General features: G+C 41.5%; 1 protein-coding gene across 5 annotated transcripts in view; it reads left to right on the top strand.

The window, feature by feature from the left end:
- The window catches only part of MCF2 (MCF.2 cell line derived transforming sequence), an 81,873-nt gene extending 62,213 nt beyond the window's left edge, over positions 1–19,660 (top strand). For 4 of the 5 annotated variants that reach the window (XM_053891663.1, XM_053891662.1, XM_019421533.2 and 1 more), the window contains 8 exons: positions 1,741–1,833; positions 3,941–4,019; positions 4,581–4,647; positions 6,378–6,487; positions 8,863–8,975; positions 12,036–12,148; positions 13,034–13,134; positions 17,880–19,660. In XM_053891663.1, coding sequence (XP_053747638.1) covers positions 1,741–1,833; positions 3,941–4,019; positions 4,581–4,647; positions 6,378–6,487; positions 8,863–8,975; positions 12,036–12,148; positions 13,034–13,134; positions 17,880–17,920 — 717 coding nt within the window. In that variant the 3' untranslated portion in view covers positions 17,921–19,660. Of the gene's footprint in view, positions 1–1,740; positions 1,834–3,940; positions 4,020–4,580; positions 4,648–6,377; positions 6,488–8,862; positions 8,976–10,973; positions 11,171–12,035; positions 12,149–13,033; positions 13,135–17,879 lie in introns of those variants that run through there. The other variant, XM_053891664.1, reaches the window with a different exon arrangement.
- The last annotated feature ends 614 nt before the right edge of the window (positions 19,661–20,274 follow it).

Genomic DNA, 20,274 nt, shown 5'->3' with positions numbered 1-20,274 from the left:
CTCTTGATTACGGCTCAAGTCATGATCCCAGGGTCGTGAGATCGAGCTGCATCCGGCTCCACACTCAGTGCTTAAGTTTCTCTCCCTCTGCCCCTCACCTCTGCTTGTACACATGCTCGCTCGCTCTCTCTCTCTCTCAAAAGAAGGGGCGCCTGGGTGGCTCAGTTGGTTAAGCATCCCAACTCTTGATTTCCGCTCAGATCATGATCTCATGGTTTGTGAGATCAAGACCTGCACCAGGCTCAGCACTGACGGCATGGAGCCTGCTTGAGATTCTCTTTCTTTCTCTCAAAATAAATAAATAAACTTTAAAAAAAGAACCTTAAAAAGTATTTTTGGAGACTCTGGAAGTAACATGGGACCACATTCAGGGTAGACATCAGAGACTCTTGTATGTATGCATCTCATTTCTAAGCATAATCCCCTTTCTTTCCCTTTTTTCAGTGTATGTTTATTTTGAGAAAGAGAGAGAGAGAGAGAGAGAGAGTGCACATGCACAAACAAGGGAGAGGCAGAGAGAGAGGGAGAGAGAGAATGGGGCTCAAATTCACTCATAAACCATGAGATCATGACCTGAGCTGAAGTCGGATGCTTAACCAACTGAGCCACCCAGGTGCCCCCCTTTTCTTTCCCTTGATATGGTGATCTCACTAGGGGTGCTTTTAATGCTTAGCAACTCTAATCAGCGCTGTTTGGGGTACTTATAAATGGAACAAAGAATGAGATATTCCTTTAGATAATTAGACGGGAATTGAACAAAAACAGAAGGCAGAAGAGAACTAAAAGAGAATGTGTGTGTGAGGGAGTGAAATGGCACAAAATAGAATTAACCAAGCTATTAGCACAGGATGAAAGAAAATTGAAAAGTTTGTGCTTTGCACAATCATACAGGGAAGAAAAAATTGTGGTAATGAAGGGATATTGCATACAAAAACTTCACTGGTTGGGGCGACTGGGTGGCTCTCTTGGTTAATTGATTTCGATCAGATCATGATCTCACGATTCATGAGTTCGAGCCCCATGTCTCTGCACTGACAATATGGAGCCTGCTTGGGATCCTCTGTCTCTCTCTCTCTGCCCCTACCCTGCTCGTGCTCTCTCTCTCGCTCTCTCAAAACTAAGTAAATAAACATTAAAAAAACAATTTCACTGGCTACGGGAAGATCTCACTCTGCTATGACAGATAATTTGTCTTCCAGAGAGGCTGAGAGGTTGGTGGAATAGAGGGGACCCTTGTGTACCTAGCTGGTTTTCCCCCACCCCATAAATTGGTTGTTTATCACTTATAAGGCTTCCATAGAGATAAGTAATAATCTGTCAGATGAATTTATCTGACAAAGGATTATTAAAAGTAACCATTTAAATTACTTTGGGATGAGCTTTTTTATTGATGTTTAATGACTTTTAGTTCTGCGTTTGACACAATAATTTGTTTTCATAGTGTGCAGTTAATTGTAATGGGATTCGATCTTATGGGGACTAGTTGGAGGTTCAGATTTGTAACATTTGTTTCCAGCTCTGGAATGGAATATGTAATCTATACTGTAAGCGCATGGCTCAGTGAAAACACTTAAATACTCAGGTCTGTGGTTGTATTTATCATTTCATATTCTTGAATATAAAATGTGTATTTTGCCAAGTGAGAAATTCTGTTTCATTTAGAGTATGACGAGTGTAGATTTAATGTAATTTCATATTCCAAATAAAACCCTCATGACAATTTTGACTAACATATTCTAGATGGATGAAGTTGGCATCACTGAATATGTAAAAGGAGATAACCGCAAGTTTGAAATCTGGTATGCTGGCAAGGAAGAAGTTTATATTGTCCAGGTTGGTCCTTTAAGAATTATTCTAGAAGCCATAACCTGCAACGAACAAAAATAATTTTGGTTCCATTATAAAAGTTCTCATTCCTCTCACTTAGGTCGCTTAAATATTATTTCATATTTTTTTGTGGTGTAATCAAGCATTTTTTCAGTAGCACATGTTTTCTTTAACTTGAGATGGGTCTATGGTGCTTTCTCGGGCTTTGAGTTTTTAAATGAATTTTTTTAAGTTTGTTTATTTATTGTGAGAGAGAGAGAGCACAAGCAAGGGAGGGGCAGAGAGAAGGAGAGACAGAATCCCAAGCAGGCTCCTTGCCATCAGTGCAGATGCCCGACGTGGGGCTCGAGCTCACAAACTGTGGCACTGTGACCTGAGCCAAGGTCAAGAGTTGGACGCTTAGCCAACTGAACCACCCGGGTGGCCCTCTAGGGCTTTGAGGTTTTACAACTACAAGGATACTTATCAACCGGAGCTGATAACCAAGAACTTGGCAGCGCTTCTCTGTCCCCGTCAAGCATCTAGAGTTACAGATTTCGAATGGTTATGAGTTTTTCTTGGGCTTGGTATTCTCATTTGTGAGATACAGTGATATGACAGTTCAGATTTGGTCACTGTCTCTCAAAAATTTGCTTCAGAGTACCCTTATCATGATGAAAAAAATAAACATACGCTTAAAGCCCTGGCGTGATGCACTATAAGGTCCAACCTGTTTCAGGGAAGGGGAGACGAATGAGAGCATTTCAAGAGGATGTTGTCATCGTGATAAGTATTTGTATATGACTTGTGACCTGTGAATGTGCTGTTATTTGTTGAAATTGCTCAGTGGTTTTTCTTCGTTTTAGTTCTATATTAGGTGATAAGAATTCACAAAAATACATTTTCTGAGTTTGATTTACATATAAGACTTCTTGCTGTCCTTTTACAAACTTGTAAGTTATCAAGATTACAGTAGATTATCTTTTCAGAATCAGGAGAACTTGTTTCATTTTTACCAAAATGAAACATAAAAATGTTTATATATACGTGTATATATACATATACATACATATACATATACACGTATATATAAATATAATTTTATTTATTTAATAAATATAATTTATTGTCAAATGGGCTAACATACAGTGTGTACAGGGCACTCTTGGTTTTGGGGGTAGATTCCCATGATTCATCGCTTCCATACAAACCCAGTGCTCATCCCAACAAGTGCCCTCCTCAATGCCCATTACCAATTTCCCACCTCCCCCACCCCCCCATCTACCCTTAGTTTGTTCTCTGTATTTAAGAGTCTCTTATGGTTTGCCTCCCTCCCTCTCTGTTTGAAACTATTTTTCCCCTTTCCCTCCCCCACGGTCTTCTGTTCAGTTTCTCAGGATCCACATAAGAGCGAAAGCATATGGTATCTGTCCTTCTCTGTATGACTTATTTCACTTAGCATAACACTCTCCAGTCCCATCCACGTTGCGACAAAAGGCCATATTTCATTCTTTCTCATTGCCACGTAGTATTCCATTGTATATATAAACCACCACTTTTTTACCTATTCATCGGTTAATGGACATTTAGGCTCTTTCCATTATTTGGCCGTTGTTGAAAGTGCTGCTATAAACATTGGGGTCCAAGTGCCCCTCTGCATCAGCACTCCTGTATCCCTTGGGTAAATTCTTAGCAGTGCTATTGCTGGGTCCTAGGGTAGTTCTATTTTTAATTTTTTGAGGAACCTCCACACTGTTTTCCAGAGCGGCTGTACCAGTTTGCATTCCCACCAATAGGGCAAGAGGGTTCCCGTCAACATTTATATTTTTAAAAGGACCCTCCTACAAAGGAAAAATAATTTAGATTGTATTGTGCTTTTTCTCTGAGCATTATTTTTTTTTTTTACCTGAGCATTATTTTTTAAGGGCAGTTTCAAAAGGGTTTTGATGATTTCATCTCATCTGATGGCTACCTACTTGCTTCTTAGAAGTTTTAAGAATCAGATAGTAGAGTTTGAATTTGGTGGTTTGGGATGTAGATCATGTGTGATATACTTAGTTACATTTGTTTTGTTGTGAAGCGTTCTTTTTCAAAGGAAACCTGTCCTCTCCTCCTCCCTTTTGAAAATCTTTAGGCTCCGAATGTCGATGTGAAAATGACATGGTTGAAAGAAATACGAAGTATTTTGTTGAAGCAACAGGAACTTATGACAGGTAATTTCAAGCTTGCATTCTTCAGAACAAGAAGTACAGTAACAGCTCATTGACTCCTGTTTTGGGATAATTTGTACCGGGAATGGGGCTGATATTTACTTTATACTATTTATAGTGAAAGGGTTTGTTAAACTAATTAGTAGAAGACCAAGGTTCAAGGGGTTGTTTGAACTCTCTTGGTGAATGAACTTTACACTGGCAAGTGAACTCCACTGCTTGAGAAGTAACACAACAAACTAACCGTATTAACTCTAAGTCCTTCCCATGAGTGAACTCTGCCAGGGACCTCAAGCAATGTTCACATGGTGATGGTTACAGTTATAAACTTGAATTTCTTGATAAAATACTACGTAGTTCAGTCCTTTTCCATATTTCACATCCAGACCGGCCTTTCCCCCTGGTCATTTCCGGTCTGTGAAGTTAATTCTAATGGGAATGGTGTGTGTGTGTGTGTGTGTGTGTGTGTGTGTGTGTGTACACGTACGTGCATGCGTGTGCATGATTCATGGAAGAAGTGCGGCTTGTGAATGGTGCTCCCATAAGCTTTGTTTTCTTTCACAGTTAAAAAACGAAAGCAACACAATCAGTTAACACAACAGGATCAGCTTCCTACTCAGCAGATTGATGCGTAAGTGATTATTCTTTAAGAAATTATCACTCCTGCAGTCTTCTGTTTTCTGTATGTCCACGAGACAATGTTATTATAAAGTATCTCTGAGAAAAACTACCCTCTCTTTTAGGAGTAACTCATCAAATTCCATAAATACATCATCTTCTCAGCTCTATCCTTATACGTGGAGCCTAATGATCCTTAATATTATCCTATTGTTTCTCTGGATGTTAAAAATAATATGAGAGTTTGGGCTAATTTTTTTAAATGTTTCTTTATTTTTGAAGGAGAGAGAGATTGAAAGCATGAGTGGGGGAGGAGCAGAGAGAGAGAGAGAGAGAGAGACACAGAATCTGAAGCAGGCTCCAGGCTCTGAGCTGTCAGCACAGAGCCCGACGTGGGGTTCGAACTCACCAACTGTGAGATCATGACCTGAGCCTAAGTCGGACGCTTACCCGACTGAGCCACCCAGGCACCCCAGAGTTTGGGCTAATTTTTATTTTATTTTATTCTTTCTTTCCATCTATCTATCTACCTCTTTATTGAGAGGATGTTCATCTATCTATCTACCTGTTTATTGAGAGAGAGAATGTGTGTGCGCACACGAGCACAGGAGGGGAAGACGAAGAGGAAGAGAGGGAGACTCTCAAGCTGGTTCCACATCCGGCACAGAGGCCGACGCAGGGCTTGATCCCACGATCATGAGATCACGACCCGAGCCGAGATTAAGAGTGAGATGCTTAACTGACGGAGGCACGCAGACGCCCCTGGGCTAATTTTTAAACATGATTACAGATGCTTTGTCCTCAGTATATCCTGGAGGGAGTAGCGTGTTGGCAAACAATGGCTGCACTCGTGGCTTTCTGTTCAAAATAGTTTTGGTCACCTTCAATCTGATTGGAGAAAGAGAGTTGTAAGAGTAACGAAGGACCGGCAGCCACTGCTGCACAGAGGAAGAGCCATGCTGAAATAGAGAGATTCCTGATGACATTATTTAAGCTCCTGGATCCATATGTGTCCAGTGTTAATCCTTAGACTTTCAGTTACAAGAGCCAATAAAGTCCTCCTTTTATGGGACTTTTTTGTTTACATTTTCCCAACTGTATTGAATTATAGTCGACAATTAAAAACGATATATATTTAAAACTTGGCTTGATATACATACACGTTGTGAAATATGAATCCCAACCATCCTTTTGTGTGTGTCATGAGAGCATTAAAGTCCACCTCTTAGCAGGGGCGCCTGGGTGGCTCAGTCGGTTAAGCATCTTGCTCTTGATTTCGGCTCAGGTCACGATCTCACGGTTCTTGAGTTCGAGCCCCGTGTCGTCAGGCTCTGTGCTGGCGGCATGGAGCCTGCTGGGGATTCTCAATCAATCTCTCTCTCTCTCTCAAAATAAATAAATAAACTTTAAAAAAATTATTTAAAACAAAAGATCTACCTCTCAGCAAATTTCAATCATATAATACAGCACATGATAAGAATTTTAAACAATATACCTGTCGTGGGCCCTGAAGGGAGTACCTTTTTCCTTCTGTGTTAAAGAGAGATCCTGCTGGCTTGGATCAGCTTTTCTGATATTACTATCATTCCACGGGCTGAAATTCAGGGGGCAGTCAGCTGGGTTTGAATGATTCTTAGAGCATGTTCCTAACGCACGAGATCAGTGGGAAAATTCCATGTTTAATTTCTTGTTACTCTTAAAGCATATAAAAGCTCACTTGTTTTTACACACTTACTGTCTCAGAAGGCAACACGGATCCTTTATGGGTGCCGAGGAGACTGAATCAGAACACAGCAGCACTGTGGTGGACGTCCGGGAGACCGTCCCACTGGTTCAGGCCGAAGCGAACACAGGTATGCATAGTGGCCGTAGGAAGGTAAGACTCATGGCTGTGCACAGTGTTTCCTCCCGTTGTTAATTTGGAAAATCTTCCTGTCCGCTACCTTAGTATAGAGAAAGCAAAATTAACCCATTTTCATAAGGTCCTTTTGTTTTCCGCGTGCAAGATAACGCTGGCGGGCCCTGCGGCTTGGGTGTCAGAGCTGTGCCTGGACCAGTAGCATCAGCATCACGTGGGAACTTTTAAGGAAGACAGACTCTCTGGGTCTGCCCCAGACCTTCTTAGTCAGAAACTCTGGGAGTGAGACCCAGCCATGTGTGATTTAACACGTTCTCTATGTGGTTCTTCTTCTTCTTTTTTTTTTTTTTAATTTTTTCTAATGTGTATTTATTTTTGAGAGAAAGGGAGACAGAGAGAGAGAGCACAAGTAGGGGAGGGGCAGAGAGAGAGGGAGACGCAGAATCGGAAGCAGGCTCCAGGCTCTGAGCTGTCAGCACAGAGCCCGACGCGGGGCTCGAACCCACAAACCGCAAGATCACGACCCGAGCCGAAGTCCGACGCTTAACCCACTGAGTACAGAGATGAGTGAAACATCTCCTGGCTTCGAGGAATGCACACTTCACTCACCATAGCTTTAATGAATAGAGAAGAGTCATTTACAGCTGGAATCTTTACTTATTTTTTTGCAAATTGTGTCATTTAGGCTGATTTCAAACAAGTTGGTTAATTCAACAACTATAACCCGGGCTGTGTGCCAGGAATTGTGCAAAGCTTTGGGCATACAGTCTAAGATGCACTCAGTTGTGGGGCACCCGGGTAATTCATTCGGTTAAGCCTCTGATTCTTGATCTCAGCTCAGGTCTTGATCTCAGGGATGTGAGTTCAAGACCCACACTGGGCCCTGCACTGGGTGTGAAACCTACTTTAAAAAACAAACAACAAAAAAAGATACACTCAGTTGCCATCCCTATGAAGCCAGGAGGGTAGAACGATCATTTAAGAAGCAATTACTGTGTTATAGTAGAGAAATATAATAGATTGCTGTAGAAGCACCTGGCAGGGTCACCTACACAACTCTGGGATAAACAGCATAGACTTTTCTAGAAAAATGCTTAAGAGAAATGCTTAGCAAATGTCTGATACTTGATACGTGAATAAGAAGGTCCTCAGTCCGGACGAGTTCTCTCCTAGTCGAAGAGAAACAAGCAATGACAGCCTTGTTCAACTGAAAGTCACTTCCTTCAGGTCATCTATGCTGCGGCCCCTTGAACAGTCAGGATGAGGGCCTGGTACCGTTGCCTTCATTTGCCAGATGAGGAAACCAAGTTAGAGAAATTTGACGTGATTTTTCCAAGATAACATGAATAGTTTAGTGTGGCCAAGATGAGATTCTGTTAGTTCTCTGCCTGTATGAGATTATTTAATCTGTATCAATTCAATATATTTTTATTTTATTTTTTAATGTTTTTATTTTATTTATTTATTTTTTTGAGAGAGACAGTGAGAGCTGGGGAGGGGCGGAGACAGAGAGGGACAGAGGATCGGAAGCAGGCTCTGTGCTGTCAGCACAGAGCCCGATGCGGGGCTCGAACTCACAAACCACGAGATCATGACCTGAGCCTAAGTTGGATGCTTAACCAACTGAGCCACCCAGGCGCCCCTTTGATTTTTTTTTAATGTATATTTATTTTTGAGAGAGAGAGACAGAATGCGCTCATGAGTGGGGGAGGGGTAGAGAGAGAGGGAGACACAGAATCCGAAGCACGCTCCAGGCTCCGAGCTGTCAGCACAGAGCCTGACGCGGGGCTCGAACTCACGGACCGTGAGATCATGACCTGAGCCGAAGTCGGACACTTAACCAACTGCACCACCCAGGCGCCCCTGATATATTTTATGAATTAAGCACCTCTTACACGCAGGACTCTTACGGATATACAATGTACGACCCACGGTCTTTGCCTAATAAGGAAGTAAGACAGGTCAAAGATAATAATATTATTAGGTAGGATGTTGTAAGTGCTGTTTGAGTAGGACCAATAGCAATTCCATAGAAAACAACTTTGGAAGGGATTATATTCTCTTCTCTATAATATTCTCTATATCGAAAGGGTCAATATTCTCCGGAATGTTATTTAACTTATTAGTTTTAATAATTCTCCCACCAACTCCAACTTGCAACCATCCTAGGAAGTAACAGAAGTATGTGACATTCCAGGCCCTTTCTGAAATATCAGAAATTCTAAACTAGTACAGTCTAATTGGAGGTGTTATTATATAAGGATACTGTTCTGGGCCATTGACGGTTATAGCCTTAGTTTTACTTCACTCCCTGTGTTAGACCAGCACCATTAAGGAACTGCACCCCCCCCCCCCATGTTTTTCTTCTAGTTTGGACCCAGATGTCATCACCTGCAGAAATTTCTGAAGACCCTGAGGAGTGGTCAAGCAACTATTTCTATTCTTCTTATGATGACAATGAAGAAGAAGAAAGGCCCCTAATGGTCAGTAATGACATATGCAAGTAAATAAATAAAGAAAAACGGTTGGGGCAGTTTTACTGATGCAATAGTGAGGCACGTGGGGGCAGTCTTCCGTCCAGATCCTCGAGGCCGTTAGGTATATTTCGTAGCCAAAAGATTTGAAACCAGTCTTACCATGAACATTCAGTAGTAAGCACTCCTCTCTGCTGGTAGAATGGGTTTGAGCTCCCTGTGGCGCTCTTGCTGAGCGCCAGCAAGATGTCAGATGGGACATGTGGTCTGTCAATTCCGCGTTTCTGTACATGGACCAGTTTTCTCTCTCGTTGAACTTCACCCCTGTCTTCAATCGCAGCGGCGGAGATAAAATCAGAGAGCACAGGAGAGAGTCACGTCTACTTTACTGATCAGTTTCGATTCCAGATTGGAAAACCTAGGGAATAAACTTTACACGTATGAAACTCTTTGATAACATCTGGGGAGCACATTTTTGTGGGTGGCCAAAACATGTGTCAGTGGTGCCACATCGGCCTGACGGAGCAAGGGAGCACCCCATAAAACTAAAAGTTTGTTTTAGAGTAAAAGTAACTTCTAGAAGAAATAGTGTGTGCTGTGGTTAGGATCCGAGCCGATTATTAGGAGAGGGGCAGTTAGGACTGTTTAGGGTTCTGTCTACAGTTTTCCGAGGTCAGCAGCTTGGAGGGTGGGAACACTCCTGTGGAGCGGACCTCTCCTCGGTGCCCTTCAGAGCAGCAAATGCAGTTGGGCCGTTCTCGTGTTGGGCTAAGGGGGTTAGTGGTGTGGATAGTCACAGAGCTGCGTAGCACCGACCCTGGAATGCTTTCTTTAAGAAGGTAACAGAATTAGGGGCGCCTGGGTGGCCCAGTTGACTAGGCATCTGACTTCAGCCCAGCTCATGATCTCGTTCGTGGGTCTGGGCCCCGCATCGGGCTCTCTCCTGTCAGTGCAGAGCCCGCTTCAGATCCTCTGTCTCCTCCTCTGCCTCCCCTGTGTTTCCTCACTCTCTCTCAAAAATAAATCAAACCTTCAAAAAAAAGTAACAGTAGTCTTTCTCTGAATGAAACAGTGGCCGTAATACATATTTGGAAGGGAGTTTTCTTTTTTTTTTTTTTTTTTTTTTATTTTTGGGACAGAGAGAGACAGAGCATGAACGGGGGAGGGGCAGAGAGAGAGGGAGACACAGAATCGGAAACAGGCTCCAGGCTCCGAGCCATCAGCCCAGAGCCTGACGCGGGGCTCGAACTCACGGACCGCGAGATCGTGACCTGGCTGAAGTCGGACGCTTAACCGACTGCGCCACCCAGGCGCCCCTGGAAGGGAGTTTTCTTAATTAAATACTATCTGAGGACGGGAGAGAGAGTTCAGACGTGAGCAAAAATTCAGAGGAAGCCAGTTCGGGTTTAGATGTTTTCTGCAGATGTTCTGTGAAGGGCTCGTCAGGAGCTATCAAGGTGCTGAGTAAGCGTTTTCCCAGCCACGGTGGCAGAAAACGAAGCGTGTAGGCAGCGTGACTTTCATCACGGGATGGGGATGGAGAAGACCCTGTAAGCTCTGTCTCCTCGCCGTTATTCCCTGAGTTGCGCTACTAAGGAGAACATACGAGAGAGCAAAAAGTAAAATGGGTTGCAATGAGCCGCTCTGTTAGGCTGATGAAAAGTACTGCTCAAAAGATGTTTGGCCCGAGTGATGTGGATATTGTTTTCAGGTTAATTCCTTGGCATGTGCAAAGAATCGATACCACGTAACTCTTTCATTTAAAAGATTTTTAGTTACGGTACTCGTTTTAAATGCCCGTCTTCAATGGGTGAGCTGCTGTGCTGGAAAATGCCTCATCTCAGGGCACCTTTGGACTTGGGGCGCCTGGTAGGCTCCGACGGTGGAGCACGCGACTCTTGATCTTGGGGTTGTGAGTTCAAGCTCCGCACTGGGTGTAGAGATTACTTGAAAATAAATTCTTTTTTTTCTTTGTAAGTTTATTTATTTATGTATTTATTTTGAGAGAGCAAGCACGAGCCGAGGGAGGAGCAGAGAGAGAGAGGAGAGACAGAACCCCAAGCAGGCTCTGCGCTGACGTGAGGCTCGATGCCACGAACCACAAGATCATGACCTGAGCTGAAATCGAGAGTCGGGCGCTTAACCAACTGAGCCACCCGGGCACCCCGAGATTACTTAAAAATAAAATCTTTAAAAAAAGAATACTTCTGGACTTGAAAATTATTTCGTCTCTCTCTACGTTGTAGCAAAGTGCAATCAGTGGGCCTTGGATAATTTATTTAGCTTCTTAATGAATCAAGCTCACATGATAGCTGTCAAAAGATTAAGGCCAAGTAAAGCACAGCAGTATGGTTTAATGTGCTTTTATTGGACCCAGAATGTCTGTGTTCATTACTTTTACCTGTGCAAAATGATACAAATCCCAGAAATCCTTTTGAGGGTGTTAGTCTTTGCTTAGGGCTGCTGCCTTTTGTGTGTGTCTAGATAAATTTTCCATGGGAGCAGTTTACAAGTAACCGTATTGAAAAATTAGTTTCACACTGGGTTTTTTTCTGGGTTTATGCTTTTTTTTTTTTTTTTTAAAGTTTATTTATTTTGAGAGAGAGGTGGGGGGAGGGGCAGAGAAAGAGGAACAGAGAGAATCCCAAGCAGGCTCTGGGCTCACAGCACAGAGCCCGATGCGGGGCCTTGAGCTCACGAAACCGTGACATCGCGACCTGAGCCGAAATCAAGAGTCAGACGCCTAACCGACGGAGCCACCCAGGTGCCCCGTGGGTTTGTGCTTATAATTCATAGAAGTTAAAGTCATCGTGCTCTGTTATCTTCTGTGTAGTTCGTGCTCTACTTCTCTTTTTTGCAAACAAAAATGAATTCTTCAGGCTCCATAAGCCCATGTTCTGCTTTTTCTTCCCCCATCGCAAACGGTTCCGTGTTTGCTCATCCCCGCTGGGCTGCTGTAGCCACCACTATTCCCACTGAAGGGTGAATTCTTTATGTCATAGAGCATGCAGTTACCCAGGCCGTTTTATAGTCAAGTTTGTAATGTGATCTTTCAAAACAACCTTATAGTCTCCAGGCAATTACAAAGCCCTAGCAGATGGCAGGAAGAGGGGCCCAGAAGACCTCCTGATCAGAAATGGAGATGTCTTTCGGTTTCTCCATGAAGATGCCGAAGGTCAATGGTGAGTGTGTTCTCCGTGCTTACGATGACCTTTGCCGGGGGCACATGCATATCTAATCAAATGTTCCGCTTTACTTGTATCTTTGTTATACAGTCCCAAGAAGCAGAAATATCACATTTCTTATCAGTATCTCATTTTCATTGCTTCAGCTATGCCTCTATAGCTCACTGAAAGGAATGTTAACCTTTGGTGAGTGAAACATGCTCTGAAAGAATGAAATGCTATGAGTCTGCATGCTCTTTTGTGGTTTACCCTTGGCTCAGACATTTCAACTGAGAGACCTGGCTTTGTAATGGCTACAGATCCCACTACATTTGGTCGTTGAAGTCACTCATTGACTCATCTCATTTTTATTGAATGCCTACCAGTGTGTGCCAGGAACCATGCTTTGCTACTTTACGACACAGTCACCTTCTCTTTGTCAATTCACATATTGACTTTTTAGTCCTACCATTCTACTCTAATGCATTTGACTTCACTTAGCACCGATTGCCAAGATGGTTCTGCCGAATATACTGTGTAATTATAGAGAGTCCAAAGCAGGAAGGAAATCTTGTTTGGGAGAGGACTGAGTGAACGAAACTTCCATAAATCTTTTGGAACTTTGCTGTGAAATGATTGTTGTCTTCACTGTGCCCATGACGTTAGCTGAAAGGCTACATGGAGTGTGTACTTTGACTCTAAAGGTGGACGAGTACAGGCCAGGGTGAAAAGTAATGACGGATCATTAAAGTAATCAGCATTTTTGCTAGTAACCTAAGTCCCTTGTAGGTCACTCAAAGGACTCAAGGACAGTGTCATGAAGGTCATTGGATTACATGTGTTTTTTGTTGTTGTCGTTACCGTATATTACCACTGTTGGCTACTAATTCATTTATCATTCAGGTTGGTGAAAAATCTAAACAGAAGAAAAGAAGGTCTGATTGCCGGGAATACTTCGCAGATTTTAATTGGTGACTATGGGTTTCGGAATGCCAAAGTTACAGGTATAATATGAACAGACTGTATACTGTTTGTTTAAAGGCTAACAGTTTTAAAGCTCCACCAAGGATGCAATCGACATAGGCAAGAACTTCTCTGCACTTAGAAATAGAGCTGCAAGCATATTATGTTGGCTAGGATTTTATTTTTTTTTTTTTCCTTTCGTAGCTTTAAAATAACGAAGAAAGATTTTTAAAACATGTTACACTTTTCCCTGCGAGGTTGACTGGTATGGAAGAGAGTCTCAGATACCAAGGTGTCTTGTAAGAGATCCTTCAGAACTAAATACTGATGATGTGCTTTTAAAGTACCAGCCTTATACTGTCCAAGAACGCTTTACCAGTGTGTTTTAGTCAGTTCTGAGTACGTTGTTTCCTTACATTAGCTTTCAGCCACATACACACACACACTCGTGTCTGTGTCCAAGACGTCATATATGAAGGTAGCATAAAGTAATGAGTGCTGACCTAATATTCCCTTCTATTAACCCTACACTTAATACATAAAACTTCTGTATTTGAAAATAAACCAGTATTCTTTTACATTTTCCCCCTAAGTAATACTGAGCTATCTATCGAAAGGTATCACCAAAAAAACCCCACGAAAACACAGACTTTTTGTGAACATTCTTATCATATGCACATATTTCCTTTGAATTCCTAGGTTTGGACTTGTATTGGAATTCTGTATTGGCTCAATTAGAAGAGCATGCGACTCTTGAGCTCAAGGTCGTGAGTTCAAGCCCCACGTTGGGTATAGAGATTAGATGGTATAGAGATTAAATGGCATAGAGGTTGGGTATAGAGATTAAATAAATAAAGGTCACTTCTTGTTTGCTTTTTTAGGTACCCTAAATCTGGGTCACCTTTTAGAGTTTTTCCTCACCGGTTGTTGAATTATTTAGATAATTATTGAATGATTTACATAATTAGTAATCAGAAGAGTCTGACATATCTGAACTAGTTGACATTTATTTAAAACCTGCACCCAACGACTGTAGAATACACCATTATTTTTAAGTGTACATGGAACATTCACCAAGATAGATCATATGCTGGGTCATTAAAATAAGTCCCAGTAAATTTCAAAAGACTGTAATCATATAAAGTCTTAAAAAGCATTAGAAATGGATGTCCGTGGATCTCTGGGTGGTAAGCAACGCACCTCCAAAGAACACGTGGGACCAAAAAGAAAGCACGAGAGAAATTGGAACTATTTCAAATTGGATGTTCAGATACTTGTGTTACAAACTTAAAAATCACCGCAATTCACCATGTGAACGTAACAGAGGGGGAAATTATGTCATCCTTTAAATAGCTGACAAGAGTCCATATTCATCCGTGATAAAAACTCTCACCAGACGAATAAAGGGAATTTCCTCAATCTGATCATGTACGCTCATGAAGAACCACAACTAACATCACACTTAATGGTGAAATATTGGAAGCCTTCACCCTGAGATTGGGAACAAGCCAAGGATATTCACTCTCACCATTTCTATTATAGCCATTTTCATAACTCAAGATAAAGAGAGAACAAAATGAAGGGAAGAGGCAGCACCGTCATGCCGAGCAGATCACGTATTTGTACAAAACCATAAGGAACCTCTACACAAAAAGACCCTAGTAGAAGTAATAACATTTTATAAGGCCATAGTGTACAAAATCATTATACAAAATAAACTGTAATTCTCGATCCTAGCCACAGAGAATTGAAAAAACTGATTTCAAAAAACAATACCATTTACATTAGTCATATAAAATGTAAAATAAATAGGGATAAATCTAACAACAGATGTCTAAGCCTTCTATACTGACAACCACGAATCACTGCTGAGATATATATAAGAGAACTTAATAAGGGGGAGGGAGAGATACCATGTTTAAGGATTGGAAATCACAGTGTTGTTAAGAAATCCGTTGTCCCCTGGGGCACCTGCATGGCTCAATCAGTTAAGTGTCCAACTCTTAGTTTTGGCTCAGGTCACGATCTCACAGTTCATGAGTTCAAGCCCTCATTGGGGCTCTGACAGTGCAGAGCCTACTTGGGATTCTCTCCCTCCCCCTCCCCCTCCCCCTCCCCCTCCCCCTCCCCCTCCCCCTCCCCCTCTCCCTCTCCCTCCCTTTGTCTCTCCCTCTGTCTCTCCCTCTCTCCCTCCCTCCCTCCCTCCCTCCCTCTCTCCCTCCCTCTCTCCCTCTCTCCCTCTCTCCCTCTCTTTCTCTCTGTCCCTATTCTACTTTTGCTTTCTCACTCTGTCAAAATAAACTTTAAAAAAATCCATCGTCACCCAATTGACCTATAGAGTTCACGCACTCAAAATCTGAGTATTAAAAAAAATGCAGGTTTATTCTAAAATGCATATGGATGGGTGCCTGGGTGGCTCGGTCAGTTAAGCGTCTGATTCTTGATTTTGTCTCAGGTCATGATGTCATGGTCGAAGATCGAGCCCTGCATCAGGCTCCACACTGAGCGTGGAGACTGGTTAAGATTCATTTTCTCTCCCTCTCCCTCCCCCCCACCTCTCCCCCCCCCACCTCTCTCCCCCACTCATGTTCTCTCTCTTTCAAATAAAAAAAAAATGCATATGGAAAGGCAAAAAATCCAGAACAAAAGAATCTCAAAAATCTGGAGGACTTACATATCTGGTTTCAGGACTTACTATAAGGTCATAGTAACAAATGCGATGTGGTATTGATGTAAGTGTAGAAAGATACAGAGATTTCTAACATGGATCCACATGCACATAATCGAAAAATGTTCAATCAAGGTACCGAGCCAGCCGGATGGGGAAAGGCAGGTTGTTTTAACAAGTGGTGCCTGAGCAACTGGGTATCCGTATCGGAGAAGAAATGAACCTTCATCCGTACATCTCATACCGTATACAAAAAGCGGTTTGAGTTGGATCATAGACCTGAACATAAAACCCAGAGTAAAAGCTTCTGAAATCTGAAAGCACAGGACAATATCTTCATAACTGCAAGTAGTTAACAGTTTCTTTCTTTCTTGCATTATACGAGGCAGAAGAAGCACTAACCATAAAAGAAGAGTATCAAACAGAAACCTTGCACATGCTGAATTGAAAGTTGCACATACAACTTTAAAAATTTGTATCTGTTAGAATAAGATAAAATCTAAGATACTAAAAGCCAACACTTTCAGAAGCCAGATAGTTGTACCGAATCACATGTCCCCCCAGATTTCACTGATTCCATCTGCTACATTGAAAAGTTTGAAAATCAACATGGCCAGCTTTCTGCTAACTGCTTTATGCTTATTTAAATGATTGACGACAGGGGCGCCTGGGTCGCTCAGTCGGTTAAGCGTCCGACTCTTGATTTCGGCTCAGGTCACGATCTCCCAGTTCATGAGATCGAGCCTGCTTAGGATTCTCTCTCCCTCTCCCCACCTCTCAAAACAATAAAATAAATGATTCATGAGAGAAGAAATACAGGAGTCCCTGAAAGTACATGCTGGAGAAGCTGTTGAAAGTAACGTATATAAATCATTTTTTATGAAGCAGTTCAAAAACCAATAAAGCCATGTGTGTATTGGAAAATAATGGCGTTTCTTGTGCTCCGGTCTCCAAGATTCAAAACTGAAAACACCAAGTATGTTCATCTAGCTTCCATATATATAATACAGGAAGACTTGGTAGGTTTTCCATCACTTGTATCATCATTTTAAATGTAGAGCCAGATTGTCCTCATACTTAATTCGGGACAAAGTTAATTACATTACATTTCAGCTAACTGAACTGTGGGACATGTAAAATTACATATTCGATTAGCTTTAATTTGAAGTGATTCCATTACTGTAACCAATCACCTTAGATTCAGTGTGTGTCACTACCCTCTGGAAAGCACGTGGCCGAACAGCTTACACTGGCTTTGGGCCAGTGCTTGTTTTCCAGACGGCAAAGGGCTTACTCTATGTTTGTTAACGTGTACACTTTAGTTGGCAAAAACCGCATTATCTTTTCTAGTTCTTTTAATTGTCTACCGTAAGTATAGTTTTCCAATAGCCTTTTCTTTGTTTCATGCCATCGGGAGGGTAGAAATGTAATGTATTGATAGATCACCAGCACTTAAAGCATTTACTGCTCTCAACGCGGTATGCTACTGGATCAAGGCTCTAGGTCCCCTTGGTCCCTATTCTCTAGAAAGTTCTGACTTCAGACCTTTTGAGAGCATGCATGCCTTTCCCATCACGTGCATTTATGACTTAAGTCCTTTGACACATTGATACTCATTGGTAGATTTTTGTTGAATGCTATAATATCAAGTGGTCTGGATTGAGATCTACCCTCATTACACTGCATGGAGCAAAACAGTGTATTGTGGCCTACAAAAATTGAATCTGTGCCAGTTAGTGGGTTAGGAAATTACAGTTGACCACACAGGCAACTGTCGGCAGCACTTAGGTTTAAAGATAGACACGAGGCTATCTTATTTGGAATCTGGCAAATACAGGGTGAACATCTCTTTGATACTTACGTGCTTAACATGTTTCCTGTTATCTATATGCACACAAGCATAGCTCATATAATATTTATGAAATCCAGTTGTAGGAGATGTGAATTCTGTTCATTTTGCTGCCAGTAAAGTTATGCCATTCATAAACTAGATGGCTTCAAGAAATAATCTTGTACCAGAATAACACCTTTCGTAGTGAAATAAGCAAGAGACGTCACCTTTGGATTTAGGATGCACCTTTTGAATCCTCACGTTGATCATTCTTCATTATTTTGTAGCCGCTGCTCTGAGTAACACAAGGAAACTAAGTTCCCCTTGAATGAAAGGAGAATGAATAGACTTTTCGAAATAAGATTTCCTTGGGAGGTGTGAACTAGATTATATTTCTTAAAAGCGTTACAGATACGTAGCACAAGAGTCAGGATGATCTGTGCTGCCCGTGACATTCACAGAATTTCCTCAGGACTGAGAAGGACTTTGTCATTCGCAGTTTGTCTCATTCTTGCAAGAACCATCTTCACACCTTCCGCCCCCCCCCCCCCTCAGGTGACAAGTGCAGGTTACTTCGCTTCCAAGTAGGGTTTTCCACGACAAGCATTCGGACTCCATCTAAAACCCAGAGATCAGTCACTCGGAACATTTCCAGGCAAAACGCTTTCCCTGTAATGTTCGGGGTGACTTTTCAGTAACAAAACAAAACGAAATTCCAAAGAGAGAAGAGAGATAACCAGAGAGTGTAAACCCCTTTGTGGGCTGATGGTTTTATTTCATTATTTACTTCTGTTATCTGTGGGACTCTAACGTACCAAAGGGATGTGTTCTGAAGGACCTCTTTTGCACTTTGACTGGTATTAGGGTTGACAGAGCTGTCTTACGGCTCTGGAAAGATCCAAAGCCAAAAATCCTGTAGTTAGGATGTGTTGAAGTTTACATTTTACGCATTGAAACTTGGATACACGTGTCACAGCTTTAAGTGAAAGACTCCTATTTGCACAAGAGGTGTTCCTGTTACAAAGCTCTACGTTTCCAGTGTCTTCACTTGCTTTTGCGTTTTGTAGAAAAAGCAGTTCTGGTAAAGGTGTTCTTAAGTTATATTGTGTCTCTTCCTAGGGTTTTTGTTTTTGTTTTTGTTTTTGTTTTTGTTTTTGTTTTTGTTTTTTGTGATCCGTGTAGAGATGTCTTTCTTCTAAATATGTAAAAAGCGTGACCACTTGCTTTAAAGCCCAGGGCCAGCTTTTGCATGCGGTGTTGAATTTATGCTTGGAGTATTTTCTTTTATGGACCACTGAAGACAATGGTTTGAAATTGCTGCCTTTTGAATCACGGGCTGTGAGTTTTCCTGTCAAGTTGGCACATTAGGCGCATGGTTTTTGATTATGGTTTTATGATAAACACCACGATAACTATATTAGACATAAATGTATCTTTTAAGTAGGTTTATGTGTCATGTTAAGATCATAGTTAATGCCAGTGGTATCATTTGATGTAACAGTTTGTATGACAAACGGATTGTATTTTATTCAAAGGTACCTGCAAATTATAAGTCTTCGAATGTCCAATTTGCCGAATTTATGATGATTGATTTATAACTCGCTCATGAAAATGTCCATAAATGTGATGTTTCGCTTAATGCTTCTACGACAATAACAACAACAAAATGAGACTAAAGTACGTTTCTCTTGAGTGCTGACCCTGTGGTTAGAAGACACAGCTAGGAGATAAAATTTTTGATTGATGATGCCCCTCTGCACAAAACGTCTTCATTTTTATGGTATTAAACTAGCGATTTTAATCCTTTAAGACGATACTGAGTTCTGTAGTTTCAAACATACAGTTATAGTCTTTTAATGTCTTAATCACTGTACAACGAATGCTACATTTGTATATGTATTTGTACATGGAAATGCACTGTATTAATTTTATTGGGCTATAAATGTGTGTTACTATAAAACATAACAGCAATTTCCCTTTAAGTCTTCAAAACTTAATTACATTGTAAATGTACTTACAATGTAAATGTACTTGTGTTAATTCCACATTAAAAATATTCAACCTTAAATTTAGTCGTGTATTTTTTTCAGTTTAGTATAGTATCAATTATATGTTGAACCCTCCTTTCCTCTCCTTTATTAGCGACACCCGAAAGATACCAGAGGTATTTTGAGTTAAATGTTGACCTTCAGGTTCGTCATAATGCGGTAATAAATAAAACAGTGAGAATTAGCCTCATGGTAGCCAGATACAATAGAACAGAGAAGAGAAACCAGAAACAAGGTATTACACATATGGAATTTGCTGTGTTATTGGATGTAGCATGGCATGTGGGGAAATTGGGGACTGTTTAATAAACGATGCTAAGAAAATTGGGAAAAATAGATGTTTACCTTGAGCCTTGCTTCATAATTCCCTGAGAGACAGAGATGGAGAGATCTGACTAGAACTAGGATAAAATGTTGTGTTCAAAAAGTTTCTTCATTCAGGGGCGCCTGGCTGGCTCAGTCAGAAGAGCATGTGACTCTTGATCTCGGAATCGTGAGTTCAAGCCCCATGTTGGGTGTAGAGATTACTTAAATAAAGAAAAACTGACTTTTTTTTTTCTAGGGCTCCTGGGTGGCTCAGTCGGTTAAGTGTCTGACTCTTGATTTCGGCTCGGGTCGTGGTCTCACGGTTCAT

Source organism: Panthera pardus, unplaced genomic scaffold (genome assembly GCF_024362965.1).
Source record: "Panthera pardus isolate Hobbes unplaced genomic scaffold, ASM2436296v1 HiC_scaffold_27, whole genome shotgun sequence".
Taxonomy (NCBI): domain Eukaryota; kingdom Metazoa; phylum Chordata; class Mammalia; order Carnivora; family Felidae; genus Panthera; species Panthera pardus.
The sequence above is the reverse complement of the archived record's forward strand: the minus strand, read 5'-3'. Positions and strand labels throughout refer to the sequence as shown.